Raw genomic sequence first — 19,828 nt, 5'->3', positions numbered from 1 at the left:
TAACTGATGATACATGACAACCGTGACCCTGTCATCTATCTACATCGTATCTGTACCAATCAATGGTTCCAATGCCAGAAATCCGACTGGTAAAATGAGGAAAACAAGTTTGGATGTTTATCCTTGCACAAATCATCTTCATTTGCTAAACAAATTGTACTTCAATCACAAATAGATATATAAGGGTACTTCTTTAAATAGCTCACAAGAAAAGATGACATGGGGTAATGTATTGTTAGCCAAATAGCAAAATGAGAAAAGGATAAATTAGTGGATTTCCAAGGTTGCATAATTATACCAGTATTAGAAAAAGCTTTTCAATAGAGGTTTATGGTACACAGCTAAATTTCATGAACATTTCTTGCCAGGGCTCAAAATAGAGGGTGATTTATCCCTCAAAATGCCAAAACAGCCTTTGAAAACCAAAATAGATTACAGGGGCGATTTTAACAGAGCATAACCCCTGAAAGGAAACTGTTTTGAGGCTTGCGGCTTAAAGTAAATGGGGATTATAGGTATTTAGCCTCTGAAATCCTGAAAGTCACCCCAAAAGTTAAATTACAGGGCATTTTTTTTTAAATAGCCCCAAAATAAATGAAAGTATTTTCAGTTGCAGCACATTTCATTCCATCCAGTTGCCCTTTTAAAAGTCTCGCATTATAGCATTATGAGTAGTGCAGGATAACAGAATAGGATATTGAAGACTTGATATTGAATTACCAGAAAATCTGCTGTAAGCTGGGGATGAAATTGAGCATGCCGACTCATGTTAAATTTAAAAGCAATACTTACCAGGAAGTCTGGCTCTGGTATTGTAAGTCCCTTGAAGAACTGATTATTACTGAAGATCTCTATGTGCCTAGGAATTAAATCGCCTGAAAAATAACAATGGGAATTGCAATAAGAATATAGAGGATAAGAGTCTCAAATGTAAGGTAACACTGTTAGGTTGTACTGTATAAATTTGTACAGGAGCCAACCATTGTTATTCATGATGAATCCGCACTTTTAAAGTAGCGTATATGCAAACGCAAGTGAATGGAAGCATGCATCCACCTTACATATGAACACATAAAATTCATCATACCTGGAACTTCGTGTTGAATTCATTTTTTTGGAGGAAACAACTTAACATTATTACCTTTTTCTGTAGTTTTATTGCTGATATCAATAGAGAAATCATCAATGTTGTTATATTGTTGAGTGGCAAATAACTAACTGACATTGCTCATGAAATAATCATGTGAATTAGACAATCTTTAGCTTGTTTTTGGGGTTTGTTTTTTTTTGTTTTGTTTTTTGTTTTTTTGGTTTTTGGTGGGTTTTTTTGTTGAAAGGAATTTAATCACCACTGTTCATCACCATTTAATAACTTGTGTCCTATGCATCTGCATGGTTTACTTTTCTCTGGGAGCTAAAGCTGCCCTCACAAAGTAAACCATGCAGAGGATGCCCACACATCATTGTTAAACGGTGATAAACAATGGTGAAACATGATTGAATCCCTAATGGAATTCCCTTTAACAATAGCTTTAGAGCTTTGTTTTTAAATAATTCAAAATAAAATTAAGAAAATCACTATAAGTAAAATGCAATTCTATTTGTGATCAAGACCAAACACTCAGTGCAGATTTGGTACATCATGGAAAGAAAATAATGACTGCTAAAAATAAAACATGCACATCAGTGTAATGGAAGTTGCCATGGAATCGCCCATGTGTTTTGTAAGCTTAATCTCTGTTTGAATTTATTGCTATTGTTAAAAATATACATTTACAGCTTCCTCAAAAGTATTGTTTGACTTCCAAAAGGGCAATAATGCTAAGCAATATATATTCATGAAACAGCGTTCTGTTAATTCAGCATTTTTCCTGTGCTATTTAAGAAACATCAAGACATTCCATAGTTGGAATTAGTTGCAAGACCATTAATTCCCAGGAGGAAATTTCTACAGTACAACCAAATGAAATATAAGGCTAGGATCCTGTGACCAGCCAGGCCTTGAATGAAGGTTGCATTTTCTTCAAAGGGTTCCAGTTTGCATGCTCTACCCTATGGACTCTATCCCAAGAGACTCTAGAGGTAAAGGGTATGGACTTAGCAGGTTGGTGTATGTAACCCCTTGGCAACTGTTCCTAGCCTTAGAAATGTGTACATATCTTAATGTTGATACTTTAAATGTTCTTTATAAAAGTATGGTTCAACCTCACTTTGATTATTGTAGCTTAGCATGGTATGGTCGTTTTAAAGAAGATTGTCATAGACTTGATGTAATTCAAAAGCGATGTGCTTGCGAGTGATCTTGGGTGTTAATTACTACACTCCATCTAATTATATGTTTCAAGAGCTAAGGTGGTCACGGCTATCAGATCGTAATGATTATTTCAAAGCTCTAATGATTTATAAATGTCTTAATGGTCTTGCTCCTCAGTATTTAAATAATATGTTCAATTATGTGCGTGACAATCACGATCGTGTTACGAGGCAAGCTGCAGCTGATTTGCTAGCTCTTCCACCCATTGTTCATGGTACTGACATTGAGTCTTTTAAATTTTCGTTTAGCTATAGTGGCGTTAAGTTGTGGAATAATATTGACCCGCCTACTAGAAATGCTATTAATGTTCAGTCGTTTAAGACAATGTATAAAAGTAGCCATCTGAAGTAGATTGCATATTCACATGATTTGATGTTTTTAAAAGTTGTATATACCTATGATTATATGAAATTACGTGCCATAATTGTTTGTATATCTAAATGTGATTTTATGTATAATTACTATAATTTATATGAGTGTCTTTTAATATTGTTGTAACTTAATTGTATATTGCAGGGCCCCGGTTAGAACAGCTATAAGCTGATTCGGGCATACCCTGGGTAAAGATAATAAATAAATGAAGGAAAACATGAGATAGAGAGGTGGAAAGGTCCACTTAATGTCATAACGGAGGCAGCAATCCTAAATCGGGTGAGGTTTATACAGCATACTGAGAGAACTGATAACATGATAGCCTGGGCTTGATAATCCTAACACCTATTGTGTTTATCATAAACAAACATTGATGGAGATCAACTGCATGCCGGGAAGCAAGATGCATCCAGCAATGGTGTGTAATCATGATTTGGATTTGACAAAAGGCAAGCTTATAAACTGGCAAATTAACAGTGTGACAGTATTAGAAAGTAAGTAATTGCCAACTTTGTCACAAAGTTTACCTTTTTGTCATTCAAATAGATGCCAAAATGCAGGGGAAAATATATCTCAATCTGGATACCTATTTCCCCATAACATGTTGATATCTTTCAGTTATATAATCCAACTTTTTGTAGCCAGATCGTATCTCCTACTTACCTAACGTTTTGCGAATGAGGTAGAGCTGGTCCACATCAGACCTTCCCGCCATAGAGCCTGCCCACAGATTAGCTCTGCTAGCACACACCCCTATAGCCCACACATCTACTGGAGGGCCATATTTTGTATCTCCTACCAGCAGCTCAGGGGCCCTATACCATCTTGTTGCTACATAGTCTGTGTAATCATCACCTGGACCCGCTGTCAATGAAGAAAGAAAAAGATAATCAAAAGTGTTAGTTTTGAGTTGATGTACTTTTTTCTATGATCCTTGGCACTTGCATTCTTCTTAGCTGGTTGATGGGGGTGTAGCAGTCTGTGTGTTTATGTGTGATATGGTCCATATATTTGCCTGTGACGTGGCAAGGCTTCCTCTTTTCTTCACATCAGGCATTTCATTTACATATGCATTGCTCATTAAGACACCTATGTTGAATAACCACCCCAAATATTGCTATAGTGCTTTTAGCCAAGTGACATTAATGCATTGTTTACACGCATATATGCTCTGTTTGTACACCAGCACATTACATGAACATTGGCGATTTGAAGCTGGGTCCAATCATGGAAGTGGTCCATTGAAATATAATTGGACATCAATGGTTATACCAAAAAGCACTAGATTTAACACCTTTGCCACAGCCCCTAAAGCATTTTCCACTCTGATGTGGCAGTGACGTCAGTGCGCATTTCATTGGGAGCAGCTACAAATCGCTAGTGTTCGCTCAAAGTGCTGGCATATACATGCATGCGCTTAATTAAAGACGCTGCAAAGATGCGCTCGCGAAACAGCTGCCTCAACGCTTTCATGTCACTGCCACATCAGAATGGAAAATGCTTTAGCAAACATCACATTGAATCATCTTTTTAAGTTGTAGTTTGAATGCAATTGTCCTCCAGTCATTTATGTACTTCTAGTAACCAAAACGATCAGTTTCCAGTCCCCGGCAATAAGGGACGCACCATTAGATTCTCAGGGGGGGGGGTAGGAAGTTTTTGGAAAAAAAAAAACTTCCCCCACTACATGAGCCAAAAAAAAAACTTCCCCACTACCATTAAAAAAAAAAAAAAACTTTCCTTCCCACTATCAAAAAAAAAAAAAAAACTTTCCCTTCCCCACTATCAAAAAAAAAAAAAAACTTTCCCTTGCCCACTATCAAAAAAAAAAAAAAAAAAAACTTTACCTTACTAAAAAAAAAAAAAAAAAAACTTTCCCCACTTTAATTACACACGCAATACACCGGGCCAATATATGAGGGGGAAAATGGTCCAAAGCAATCAAAACACACACACAAATATCACCAAGGGCCTAAACCAAGCAGGGAAATTTAAAGCGAATATTTTAGCACATTCACTAAATTTTCCAGCTCGCTTCACTCGCAAAAACTGGTACGTGAACATACCCAGCGAACTTAAATAATTTTTTAATACATTCTAGAAATGTTTTGGGTTTTGTGTTAAATGACAAAATATTTATTGCCAAACATTTTTGCAAACTATTGTGTCAACACTAATAATAACATTAAAATGTTATGTTTTGCATCAAGTTTTCAAATATGTTTTTGAACTGATGTTATAAAGACCAATTGATATCATTATATAACACTACGTATACAGGTTCCTGTGACGTTGTGTTTCTGGATGGGTATAAACCTTGTGTAATACTTGCTAGTGACATCAAAATGCTTGACAGAGTGCTGTCTTGTATTTCTTGTATACAATTGTGACAATTGTGCCTTTACACGCAAGTGATTCTGAGAACGGCAGGAGTGTTTCCATGTTTTAGTTGTAACTAAACAAACTTGAAGCAGCACAAGGTATATACCTGCATCATTTTTTGTTTCAGCTTGTGAAAACCCGAATATAGAAGTTTATTCAGCAGTAATATGCGTGTGAGCATGGTGTGAGTGTGTTTGGGGGCATGACCAAATATAATTCCAATCAAAAGAATATGTTTTGTTTCTAAATTCAACTTGAGAATGACTGGATGATGTGGTAAATTGTTGTGTACTATACACTATGCCAAACTTGTAAGACAATGGCCCACTTTCACAGTACCGGTATATATATATTTCTTTAAGCTCTCACTGCTCAAATTAAGTCGGAAGCACTGGAGCCAATAAAAAGAAGGAGGCAAAAAACAAAAAGATACGGTTAGTTGAATAACCATTTTAATATAAATTTAACAAAAGAAAGAACATGAGTATATCAAAATAAATAGTCTTAAAGTAACCTTTAATATATACAGTATTAAACTTGAAATAGTTAGTGTAGTATGATTATACAAGCACACACAATAGTCCTGAGTATTTTTATTTAAATACTGTAAAAAAAAACACCCTTATATCAACAATAAAGCCCTAGTATAAGACTTTGGTCAAATTTCAATTTGGTTTTTATTTTCCAAATATTATAGAATATCATTATTATAATCTGTTGGGAGAGTTTACCGGTCATTTTAAGCCACATTAAGTACAATAAAAGAAAACTCGTTTCTTAGCCGCTTAACTCTGGTATTCTTGTGTAGATTGAATAATTATGACTCCAATTCAAACTTCCCTTGTTGTCCTAAAAACACAATTAATTTGGCTGAATCCAATTATTGACATTACAAATACCGTAAAGATTTGCCTATTAAATGACGCTATTGGCTCCCTTGACATTATTAGTGGAATTTTAGGCAAACGTAAAAGTGCCCTCCTGTAAAATTCCCACCAGTAATTGCACATGAAATTTACCAAAAGTCAAATGATCCCAAGTGCGCCATTTAGGCGAATGTTTACGGCAGGCTTCCTCAAATAGATTTGTTGAAGCGCCACATGAAATAATAAAAAAAACTGCAAAGCGCCACTCAATGGCTGCTATTGATTTTTTTTAAATTTGAGGTGCAAATGATGTCATTTGGTGCAACATTTTGTACTATTTTAACCTGTCTTTACAAGGATAACATGGGAATCGCATTGTTTATTTATTTTTTTTATATCTAAACGGCGCCGCGCGCCACTCGGGAAGCCACAGCGCGCCACATGTGGCGCGCGCGCCGCTATTTGCGGAGCCCTGGTTTACGGTATGCCAAAAGATCTTGTTTGAAAAAAAAATCAAACTCTTTACATCTTTTTATCATACATGAAGGCTTTTAAAACCCGTGAAATGTGTAAAACAAGAACTTGATTGATCAAAATTAGCTGTTTCTGCTTTGCATCTTTGGTTAAAAGTTGCACCCTGGAGTAGCACACAACAAGATTGTACTACAATAAATATCACTATGTCATCTATCTTGTAAACATATAGTCTATGTATATCTAGGCCCAAACTGACATTTCATCTATAAATCTATATACATAGATTATTAAACTACATGTTAAATGTAATTTGTACTTTTTTTTTCTCTTCAAAACATCCCCTATAAAAATTCACCTCTCTTGCAAAATATCTCCACACAGAGAATTTTAGAACTAAAGTTAAGAAAAACTGTTCTTTTCCTCAAAAATCAGTGTTTTCTACAAGGGTTAATGTGTTAACATGATAAAAAAAGTTCAACTTGCCTGATCTATAAAAATGTGTATAAATTTATACTGCCATTAGTTCACATTTAACCTCTTGCTCATAAAATTATACAAATAGGGCAGAAGAACTGGATGGAGAAAAACAATAATTAAATTGGCAAGCTGGGGCATACTATTTCAAGTTTTCTATCCCTGCCTAACTCTTGCATAACATAAAATACATTTTATACAAACTAGTAAAAACATTAATACAATATTCATACTGGTATATAAAACAAGACTTTTGTATCATCTGATAAATAATAGCTTATTATATTCTGAGTTTGCAAACAAATATTGAGTATATAGTTAACAACAATAGCTGAATTAAAAATCCCTATAAGAGCTGCTTTTGTTTTGCATTTTTGGTTTAAAATAGCACACACTATACTTAGATCATAGTACAGTCCAACCTCTTTTGTCTGGACCTCTCAAGTTATCCTGATGTGTGAATATTTTTGATACCTTAAAATTTCATGCTCTAAGCATTCAAAATAACATCTACATATATATTATATGTCACTCAACTACCATCTTTCAATGTTTTATCTCATGTTGAGTAATCTTTGGTGTTCCAATTCTAGCTCTTTGGCATGCAGAGAATTACACATTATTCACTTTTCTGGATTTTTCATGTATCCGGCCTATGATTGGTCCCATCATAGCTTGATAAGAGGTTGGATTGTACTTTTACAATCATTTTACCAGACTCGACAGTCGACACCTATGTCTATAAACTACATATGTAAAATAAATAAAGATTACATTTTTAATAGAGTACTACATATACTACTATCATAACCTATTGTTAACTAAATTAATATAACAAACCTACTACAAAATACCATATTTGTCTAAATCATAAACTGGGTCCCTTTTTACATGAAAGACAAAGTTTAATATGGGAAATGGCATACTCTACATTTTATATGAGATTTGAAAACTACATAACTATTTCATAAATTGTCACTATACAATTTTGTGAAGTTCCAAATATATATTTGAACATGTTGTGGTTTTCTTTATAATATTACCTTGGAAGGTACGAGATCAGTCACAGAAGTCCTTCAAAAACAATGTTTGTTTGTTTTTGGACAATTTCTAAATGCCATCAATAAAACTAATATGTAAACTAAAACTGACGTAAACACAATATAATAACTTTATATAAAATTATAGCTACATTTAAAAAAGTATATTATAAAAGACTTTTTTTACATCAGATGTTATAAAGGACGGGAAAAGATGTGAAAAAATCATGACATGCATAAGTTTTGTCAAGTATGTACAATGTACAGTGGTGTTACATTTTGACAAGGTCAGATGCAAAACCGGTATATATTCATTTCTGAAATATGAAAATATGCTTTCATATTAAAAATGAATCAAATTCTTAACTTGTTTGTCAAATATTTTGAGGCATGAGCCAATCAGGCATGTATTAACTGTAAAAAGTTACACGCCCGACAGAAATTTTACAAGCTGACTTTTTTCTGACACAGTGGCGTAGCTTGATGAGGGGGGGGGGGGCAGGGGGCATGTTTAGGTTGCAAAATTGAGACAATCCCATAAGAAAGTGCCAAAAAACATGCCCCCTACCCCTCTCGGTTGCAAAATTTAGACAATCCCATAGGAAAGTTGCCCAAGACCGGCTTGTACCCCCAATCAGACCCGGTGCCCCCAATCATGGTCGGTGCCCCCCCAATATGGCGACCCATGCTACGCCACTGTTCTGGGAAAGCATTTTCACATTAACAGCACTCTCAATGTACCTTTCTGGAATGTACTATTATTTACTATGTTTACAGCAAACAAGTTGTTCAAACGTGCAAAATAATAACACAACCACCCATTCCAGACCTTGTGCAAATTACACAGTATAAACTAGGATCCACAACATGCTCATCTTTCAAGGCACATTTCTTTAATCCCAATATGCTTGTACATTCATTGAATGACCTTTGAAAATTTGGATAAAAAAACTCATACTCTGCAATTTGAGGTCAAATTTTACACTATGATTGTTTAATTGAAGTTATTGAACTGTGCCATTAGGATGATACCATTGTGACCCATAGTGATATTAGTAGGCTGCCAAGTTTTGACTCCAATTAATCTTATTTTATAAACCAAATTGTTTGCCACCTGTACCACTGTATGAAAATGTTATGTTATTAAACCATTTTCATGTTCAAGGTATTGTCTCACTTTAAAGATCTGAATCTTGATCCGATCCTGAATTTGAATCTGAGTCGGAATCAGAGTTAGATCCAGATAAGGTTCCAGATTCAAGTACTGATCTAAATCCAGATACTGATCCTGATTCAGATCCAGAGTCAGATCCAGAGTCAGATCCTGATCCAGAGCTAGATTCAGATAGTTCTAACTCTTTTTCCAGTGTACTCTGACTCTCTTCACCACCAGCTTCTTCATTTACTGTCCCTTCTTCACTCTCATTCATTTCACTCTCAATCGCATCCGCCATTACATCAAACTCGCTTCCACTTGCATACCTCTCATCTGACTGTTCTTCATTTTCACTCTCTATTTCATAATCCATATTCATGTCATCCATCTCTTCTCTGTATGAACTACATCCACCCTCACTTAACTCTACTCTTTTCCAAAACTTGTCATATGCATGCTTATCCTTCAGAGCATTTAAATCCTTGGCTGCTTTGCCACGCCTACTTCTGTTCTTATATTTCCTGCTAAGGCGTTTGCCTCTACTCAGGCACAGATTCTTCCTATTTGGAAATCGTTTCTCTAATGCCTCCTCTATCTCCTCCATCTTTTCCAATTGCACTTGGCTCTGTTCGACCAGCTTTGCAGCCAACTTTCTCTGTACTTTGTAGAATGTCTTTTCTTCTCTCCGAGAAAATGACTCACCTACAAGTTCTAGCTTAACATCTATACGATTTGACACATCCTTCGCAGTGTCTGCTATGGTCCGAAGCTGGCCAATATATACATAAAATCTGCAAAGAAATCAATCACCATTAGCTCACTTGTATTTTGCATGGACTATATAACAATTTATTTATATTTTCACTGCCACTCTTTTCTATCAGGCTACATCTCGAACCACTAGATCCCCATCCATCATGGTCACAGGGAAGATTGTGATAGAAATGTTTTATTACACCTCATATATTCATGAGAGAATGACATCAATTCATTGGTCAATCGCAACATGACACAGGCCAAGTAGACTGACCTATCCCCAGTAAGACCTTACCAGACGATAGTTTTTCTCCCTATATTTACGATATCTTCATCCTTTAGTAGAGACAAAAGTTCGTACTCCCTTTTGTAAGCGTGTTTTTCGATCCGCGAAGGTAGGACTTTGCATTTTATATTGTATCATGATTTTCCTTATGAAAAAACATGAATTAACCAATTTATTATAACAACAAAAATGTCAGCATCCATGGAAAGAAGTACTTCACTGTCTATAAAAGCAGATATTGCAGAACTAGTTTTGCACTGATACTCGAAATTCATAAAGCTGTGAAACTGTTCAAGACGTATTGCAAGGAGAAGGGAATAGTGTGTGCAGACCCTAGAGGAGCTCTCAAATCGGATTAATCCAACTTAAAGCTTAACATCAAGTTAACAATAGGAAAGCACAAACTTTTTAAATGTCATGAATTGGTGTCACTCTCTCTTAAATATGAATAAGGTGTAACAAAACAAATACTGCATGGTATTTTCAGGGAAATAGTGTCACTATTTTCCCTCGGTTCTCGCTACAGGCCTACCACCTCTCACCCTTCAAGTTCAGGGTGGTGGGCCTGTAGGCAGTACTGAGGGAAAAATAGTTTCCCTTATTTCCCTTCAAACCATATAGTATTTGTATATCAGTTTGCTTTTAATTGTAAAGTCACTGGGTGGGCGCTTATAGGGCATGGGCTGTTTATGGAACGAATACTGTATACCATTTTTCATCTTGGTGAGGCAGAGACATCAACATTATGAGGCAGCTGTTTCGCATGAGCATCTATTCTGACATGTGCATGTGTACACCAGCGATTTGCACGAACACTCATGATTTGAAGCTGCACCAATGATATGTAGGCCTACACTGATATGATGCCACTGCCTTGCCAAGTGAAAAATGATCTGACAATCATATGTTCTATATACCTTTCACATTGGTACTCTTTTATGGTGGAAGCCTTCAGTTGCTGGATGTCGAAATACTTGGTATTGAGGGCATCAATATTGTAGGCAATGCTTTTCTTCTTGTAATAGTCACTTTCTCCTTTTACAGCGGTCTTGTCGGCAGTCGCCATCTGAATGTCAAGCCTGTCCTGTCGCTCACTCATGCACCACTCTGCATGTTCCTTTTTTCTTGTGAAACGATTGCGGCTTGAAGATGCCATACTCAGACCCCACTCATTTACGAACTTGTGTTTAAGGTTACGTGGCGACTCATAAAATGAAAAAGAATATAGCTTCTTCAGTTGTTCTGTATTCTCCTGTCGCACTGCTTGCCCAAAGACTGGTGTGGGCATGTTGATGGTAATGTGCTTTTTGGCTGGAGTTGTGGATGGTGCGTTTGGTGCTTCTACGTGAAGGGCACCAAGTTCAGTTCGCTATCAAAAGGGAGACAAGATTCAAATTATTAATTGGGATCAAGATTGTTGTGTACTATGATAAAAACACAATGTCAAACAAAACATTGAAACCGACTAATTAAAATTCACACTGACCTTAAAATAATTAATACTCCTGTATAAGACATAACATATTTTATCAGGTGTGGATCTGAGGTAGAGAACATCATGTGCTACACTTGGACCACCACTTTAAATTGTTTTGTTAAAAGTCCAGTTTGAGTGAATAGTAGTTTGAGTAGATGGTCATATTATGTCCCTTTCAGTACAAATGTTCCCCTTCTTAAAAAAATAGAACCCCACCAAATAATGTGGACTGTTCAGATAAAGTTAAAATCAACAGAAAGTAATGTACTCACCACATGGTTCTTCAGGGCACCCTTTTTGTGTGTATCGGCGTCACAGGCCTCACAATAAACTGTTCAGAGTAAAATAAAACAAACATGTTGAATATTTGTAGCCTGGTGTAAACATTTCAATAACTAGTGCATCTGTAGCTGTGAGAGCCCTGTAGCTGTGAGTGCACTGGCAGCATGATAGTGATTCTGTTTGACCCTTGATGACCTATTGACTTATTTTTACCCCTTTAACCTTGGTTTGATTTTGTTCATGCTCCCATAATATGGTTTAATTACTTTTACCAAGTTTTATCAGCTTATCAGGCAGTTGTAAATTTACCACTGGATGACCTTTGACCTTGGATGACCTTGATTATATTTGTTATGTGTTCCCCTCATATGAATGATTCCACCCACAACTTTAAGCCCAAACATGAGAAGTTTAAATTAAGCCCTTATTAATGACCTTTTGTTTTGCCCATATATAATCCCCTTGTATCAAGGATTCCACCCACCAAGTTTGAGCCTGATCCGACAAAGTTTGAAATCTATGACCTTTGACCTTGACCTCTGATGACCTTTAAAACCACCCCATCAACAAGATTTTCCTGGTAACTATCTATATCCGAAATATCGCATTGATGTATCAAAGAGCGGCGAAATGCATATCCGGACATACAGAAAATTTAATACCAGTACATTCCAATTCCATCTTTTCCATATGAACGCAACAATCGTGAATTGGTAAAACTGTGTTGAAATGTAAATTTTTGGGTAACAAAGTGAAACATATTGAAGCACATGATTACATGTAAATTATAAAAGAACATTCTCTTGAACAAAATACCCACCAAGATCACATTCAGAACACTTGAAGCACGCAAATTTATCTTCACAGTCTCCACATTTTGTTCCAGTTGCTTCTCGTTTGTGCCTTTGCAGAGACCCCTATGGTAAATCATAGAAAATGACAATGATATAACTCTTTCAGTTGATGATGCCAAAGTATAATGTACACCAAAATAACAGCAGTTGATATAAAGGGTCATTCATAAACACTTGAGAACGTTCTTGCAATCTTATTGGTTCTTACCCAGCTTTACCTGTGTGATATGACACAATATCACACGGGTCAGCGGGTGTGCGTCAACGCCATATGCGTACTTGCTATTTGGACCAATCGGAAGCACACAGCAACAACGAGACTGATCGATTTTAAGCCCTAGGTAATTCCTTGCAAAATGTAGGTTTAATTTGATTAAAATTTGTATGATATTTTAAGAATGAGAATAACGGTATTGTTTTCAGCCGCTGTCGTGCATCTATCGTCTCATATAACACGGGTGACATCATTATTTTTGGCGTAAAACAAGGAGGCGAAAAAAACCACTCGCCTTCGCCTCGTTGTTTCGCTTCGCCTCGTTGTTTTACTTAAATTGCTAAATTCATAAGTAGGCCTACATGTATATAGAAATTAAGTTTCTATAGGAGCCATAAGGTTCCAAGAATTTGTCTTTAGTACATTATTGTTTTTGCGGTCTCAGAATGTTCATTTTCCAAAGATATGCAGACACACAAGAAAGTGATCCAGCCTTGTCTTTGCCCTATCCTGGGTGAATGTTGCTGTGAAACAACTGGCCCAAAATGAGCAATGCCTGTCATCTTTGAGTAGAATCAGGCAGAATATTTCTCATGGGTTAAATTTCATTTCATGTTTCACTGGCAAAAGATATTTGGCTGTTTGGCCTAAAGGGAAACAACAACAAAACAATGTACATTGACAAAGGCCAAAAAAAAATCATTTCAAATTTTCAATAACTTTATTTACTACCATGCACATTGACAATTATAACAAAACATTATATAAAAATGTACATTGTATTTATGACTGCTTTTTGATTAAGGACATCTAGTACATCTTAAGCATATGAAGTTGGGAAAAAAGAAGAAAACAAAATCATGTTCTACCTTTCTGTGTCTATGTTCGTCACAAGGCTGACAATACTTCAGCTGACATTCTCCACACCAAATAGAAGCAGATTCAATGACACACTCATCACACACATTTCCTGGATCCATTTTGACGCATAGACAAAGCTGAAACAAAACATATTCATGGATTTAATAATACTAGTAAATCAAATTTAAAAGGAGATACAAGTCTTGATGCTTTATCGGGTACAGGGTGTTAGTCCGACACGCAGCTAGTCCGACACGCCACTAATCCAAATCTGAAATGCACTGCACCAGTCCGACACGCTGTTAGTCCGAATTAAAAATACACTCTACCAGTCCGACACGCGGCCGCTAGTCCAAAAATGAAAACCACTGCGCTAGTCCGAAATTGAAAACCACTGCTAGTCGGACTCTAAAAAACACCGAGCTAGATCGAAACTGAAAACCGTTGCGCTAGTCCGAATTTGAAAAACACTGCGCTAGTCCGAATCTGAATTGGGGAAACACTGTGCTAGTCTGATATTTGGACTAGCGCAGTGTTTTTCAGATTCAGACTAGCACAGTGTCCGACTGAAGAAGTGTTTACCAAATTTGGACTAGCGCAGCGTATTTTGGATTCGGACTAGCGGCGTGTCGGACTGAAAACTGTTTTCAGATTCGGACTAGCGGCGTGAAGGACTGTTGCAGTGGCTGACTACAACATTGTTCATTTTGACCCAATATTATTTGAGCCACAGCACTTGAGAAGTGTGTGTGGGGTGGGGGGAGGGGGTATGGACAACAAATTATTTTTTATGATGCGTGAGATTTTACTCAGTTGACAGCTCTTTGCATGATATTTACTACCTAGGTGTGAGATACTACCTTGGTGTGAGACCGTGAGAAAATGACCAAATGCGTGAGACTCACAGCCAATGCGTGAGAGTTGACAGCCCTACATGAATCTGCAATGTATGGTACCAGGAGGGGGGGGGGGTCATAATTTGTTCAACCCACGGTTGGACCCGGCCAGAGGGAGACAAAAAAAATTCAACACAAAAAATTAATACCGATCACGGACGTACTACATGTAGTATAGGACCTCCTACTCCGAAGAAAATGGCAGCATAATTTATAATACTGCACAGACTGAGTGAATGCACATGTGATCATCACTGTATGTGTTTATAATATGTTAATAGCTCAATTCTCATAGCCTTGTATCATAAAAAGGCATCATGACGGTACCATGCATAGCATGCCATGATAGTCAGTCTGTACCCAGAGGATCTGTACTGTCATGACTGTACGTAGCATATACCACTGAGTCAGACTACACAGTGTCAGTAGTAGACTGTGACAGTTAAGCTTAACTATGTCATTTACTGCATCAGTTTATTACATGTTATATAGGTATCCCAGGCAAACCTTAGTTAACACATTTGCTAGTCAGCCAAATTCGCCGAAAATGTCAATGCATATTTACATAGAAATTTAAAACAACTGGCAAGAAGAAGAAACCTACATAAATATGTTTTCTATACTTCACTTGACCCAAATATATGATTTTTATGGTGATAAGACAATCGCACATGGAATTTTAGAGGGATTATGATAGCAGTTCCATTAAAAAAAGCTGCTGTCATAATGAGACTAAGATCTAGAAACACCCCCGAAATGCCGTTTTGGGCAATTTTGCTAGCTGAACCTTTTTTATGAAAGTCAATCTTTAACAAGATATAACTTTGCTACGCCTACGTAAAAAAAAAAAAAAAAAAGGTTTTCAGTTTTGGCTTTGTTTACTCAAGGGCTTTAATTTGATATATAAAATGATGCAGTTTGATGGCAAATTTGAATTCACCTAGCATACCGGTACCTATATGTTATACATGCATGCTTTCGTATTGCTCCTGCATGCCTGATCAGTCTGACTGTTTAATTTCTCATTCAGAGATCTATTAAATTTAAAATATGATACAAAAATATAATACCTGGTACTCACCTCAGTCACCTGTGGTCATGTACTGTAAAGGTTTCTACAAATTTAAGTCCAAAGATTGGAGATGCTAGATGCTCATCCGATATCAACTACAGCCTGACAGCCACCAAAATCAAAACAAAGTTGTGTGTGCTCATGTGGTCACATATTTATAGTGCTGGGTGAACTAATGCATTCAAGTGTGTACTTTTACTCATCCTGTACTGCTGAGCTGTGTTGCAGTGTGCACATTTCATAGTATTGGTTTGCCCAACCCTATTGTCAACCAGCTGTATATAGTCCCTCTCTTTGGTCAACCAGCTGTATTTAGTCATTGCTTTGTGTGTGAACCAGCATAGCACATGGGTCATGGAGCTGTAGCACATGGAGGGAGGAGGAATTTTTATTGCCCTAGCATGATCTTCAAAAATATTGTAATTTCATAATCATATTAGGCAAAATATAATCTAATTTACTACCTGCTTGATCGATGGAGTAACTCATCTGCATCATCAACATGTTTATCCATGCGGACAGTAAAGACTAGTTTGATTTGTAAAACCTGTAAGCATTTTATTTATCATTCATATCAATCATGAACTAGCCTGCATTACATTTGCGATTCGAGCCGTGCCTACACACTAAAAACCTATGATGATCACCAACAAAAATGATTGCAGAACAGTGTCTTTAATTGGAGAGTGCTTCTGTACGGTATGTCTTGATACTGGAGACTGGAGTGGATTTTAATATTGGTCGAGGCTTGGCAATGACCATGATGACTGGAGAGGTGCCATCGCGTTTCATGGTTTTCGTCAATTATATCATTCAGTCATATAGCACTATTAATACTACTAGTACTATCTATACCTATCATGATGTCGCCATGCCATGTAACTAGCAGTGCAAGTCAAGGTAAGCAGGTAAATACAATGAATACATGTATAACTTTAATTTTTAACATGTCGTAGTGTAAATTTGTGATTGTCAGGAATTTTGATTTTGAGTATAGCCAACATACATGTAGCTCTTAACTTCTTGCAGGCCTCGAAATAATGAGGGCCCAAGGGCCCTCTGCCCCGGAAAATCAGTGAGGGCCCGCAAAAGATACATAACCATTTTTCTCACTTTTTCTTGGGGTTCATAGCAGTGCTCGAAATACCAACATACATGCACAGATCAGATGCATGCATATAACTTTGACTCTGTGCATGTAGACAGGTCACGCGACACGTGACGTTCGAGGCTGGCGAAACTACAAGGCTGTGTGTATGACCTTAGCAGTTATTGAAAAACAACATACCGGGTACGGTACTTTAATTGGGGTACTTTGTCAAACCCCGACGGTTTTTAATAGAGTAAGATTATTTTGCTTTGACACCACAGAACAAATTTAGAATTGTTTGTGAAGATTTCATGATTGCGTTAATCCAATGGCGACGTCAAAAATGGCGATATCGCATCCGCCACCACCTGCATGTAGAATTTTGCCTGTGCATGTAAAATTTTGTTAAAATCAGCCAATGGCCAATTTTTAGGAAAAATCAGAGTTGGCATAAGTTTTATTTTGTATTTCGACCCCTGGTTCATATAGCTATAGGTAAAATAAGCAATTCTTGGCCAAGCTCGAACATACATGTATCGGACTGTTGCGACAATGTAGCATAATAAGCGTGTATGCAATGTAAGGCGAGTGCATGCTTTCTACTATATCGCAATATGTGCGTGTGTGTTTATCGCGGTTTTTTCGCGGAGCCACTAGTGTTCCGAGTGTTCCAGCTTGGCCAAGAATTACTTATTCTACCTAAAGTTTAAAACCAAATTGCAATGGCCCAAATTTAAGGTTGCTCTGAACCCTGGAATTATGAAAAGGGGTATAATCCTTCTTGTCTTCCATGAGCAACCGCGTCATATCGGGTATAATCTTCCTTCCAGGAGCAACCACTGTGTATGATTGATGGGCTATTCCATTGCTCGTAATAGGGTAGTGTATTTAGCAGGGCAGTGCTGGGTGCACGCGCGGTTGCACGATGTACTTGGCATGTGGTTGTTGGTGTAGGGGTGTGTAGGTGTGTGTGTTGGGGAGGGGGGTGTTGTCTGAGATGTTAGGGATTATTTAATAATAGTTTTTAATATTGGAAGAACGTTTTAAACTTTAATTTAAGGCATCATATAGGGGCCTACAATGTTATACTATTCTAGATTTTCAATTAGTAACAAAATAATAAAATAGCATTTAAAATTATATTAATAGGCCTATTTAAACTATACAGGAGAGGGTTGTGTTTGGTGGCCATGGGAGTTCAAATATGTTATTTAGGTGGTCACTTTTTAATCTGTAAAATTTTTGAGATTTTGTTCATTTGAGGGCTGAAAAAAACCAAATTTTCATGAAATTGAGGGCCATCAAGAAACCAAAATGCACCCCGATTCTGTCGCACATCCCCGTAGTAGGCATACCCTCCTTTCCACCCCCCCCCCCTCCGTTGCCCTAAACTATACGTGTATAATGTAACCGCCACAGTATTTACCTGTAGGCAAGCTCACCCCTACAGTCGAAATAGTTCTAGCCCAGATAGCTTTTAACTCACGCCTATTAATAACGTACTTTCATCAAGCGATGGCGCTATAAGGTTTACCACGGAAGCTGTTTGGTTTACCGTGGAAGAAGATTATACCCTATATGGGAATTATGGAAACTTTCAGGCCTCATAACCGCTAAATTGTTGGTCTAAAGTATATAAAAGTATTCTCTTGGTCGGGCTGACGTCACAAAGGGGAAATAGCCTTGTAAAACCAGTGTGCGCATGTGCAGTTCCCCTTTCTCGAGCTGGTTGCTATGCGCGCTTGTGCAAAGGGGACGAAGGGGACAATGTTCCCGGATGTCCGACCGAGTGAATACATATTTAGAATGGCAAAGACTTGATCTGAACCCTGGAATTATGGAAACTTTCGAGCCTCATAACTGCTAAATCAGTGGTGTAAAGTATATAAAAGTATACATATTTTATAGAAATTAGAATGGCAAAGACTTGATAAGTTCATCTGTGAGGTCAAATTTGGGCCAAAATATCATTTTTGGCCCAAAATCTAAAAATAACGGGTTTTTTAAATTAATTTTAAAAACTAGATAAAAATATCTAGGCTCCGTTTTGCATTAAAAATGGTCAAAAAATGCTGAATTAAAAAAAATATCATAAAAAAGTCTTGATTTTCGCCCAAATTTCGAATATTTTGGGGGAAGTTGGTCAAAATTCAAAAAAATAAAAAACTGCTCCTAGATATTTTTATCTAGTTTTTGAAAATTAATTTAAAAAAAAATGTTGGCCTCCTAAGAATTTTTTTGTTACGTTGCACGAAAAAGAAGTGTGCCAAAAACCATTATTTTTGGGATTTTGGGCCAAAAATGGCATTTTGGCCCAAATTTCAAATTTGACCTCACAGATGAACGCATTAAGTCTTTGCCATTCTAAATATGTTATCATACTTTACACCAACAATTTAGCAGTTTTATGAGGCCCGAAAGTTTCCATAATTCCAGGGTTCAGAACTTCAGACCAGCCTTAATAAGAGGGGCCCTCAGTTTTGAGATCGAGGGCCCAAGTGGACATCAGAAATTCTGGCTTACTTCGAGGCCTGGTTCCTGTTTTGAGCAACACTAAAAACATGCCCATCTCTGCCCATATCCTGAGAACTGTAATGGGGTTTCATCATAATGAATCTCTGGAAGTTACTATTTTATCTTGAAATTTCACTTTTTTAATGCAAATCTCAATCACTAGTGTACATGTAATAGGGTTTCACATTTCATATAAAAATGAGAAATTGCATGTAGGCCTATATATACGTACACAATGAGAACCGCAAGTTACAAGATCCACAATCTTGGATCTGGGATTAAAAAATACCAGTAAAATGTTCTCCGGTATTTGGCCATGAATGCCAGCTAAAAATTCTCCGCTATATTTCACCGGCATTTATCCTTCTAAATCAAGGGTTTTTTTCCGGAGAGAAGAGCAGGCTTAATTTTGTCAATAGAAAACCACAGCCTCTGTATTCCGGTT

The 19,828-nt window shown here is 36.9% G+C and overlaps 1 protein-coding gene across 1 annotated transcript in view; it reads right to left on the bottom strand.

The window, feature by feature from the left end:
• The window catches only part of LOC140152607 (cyclin-dependent kinase-like 1), an 83,242-nt gene that overhangs the window by 10,148 nt on the left and 53,266 nt on the right, over nucleotides 1–19,828 (bottom strand). The window contains 4 exon segments of the mRNA XM_072175021.1: nucleotides 793–875; nucleotides 3,350–3,397; nucleotides 3,400–3,439; nucleotides 3,441–3,550. Coding sequence (XP_072031122.1) covers nucleotides 793–875; nucleotides 3,350–3,397; nucleotides 3,400–3,439; nucleotides 3,441–3,550 — 281 coding nt within the window.

The sequence above is a fragment of the Amphiura filiformis genome, chromosome 5 (assembly GCF_039555335.1).
Source record: "Amphiura filiformis chromosome 5, Afil_fr2py, whole genome shotgun sequence".
NCBI classification, from domain to species: Eukaryota; Metazoa; Echinodermata; class Ophiuroidea; order Amphilepidida; family Amphiuridae; genus Amphiura; species Amphiura filiformis.
This window is presented reverse-complemented; position numbering and strand designations above follow the sequence as displayed.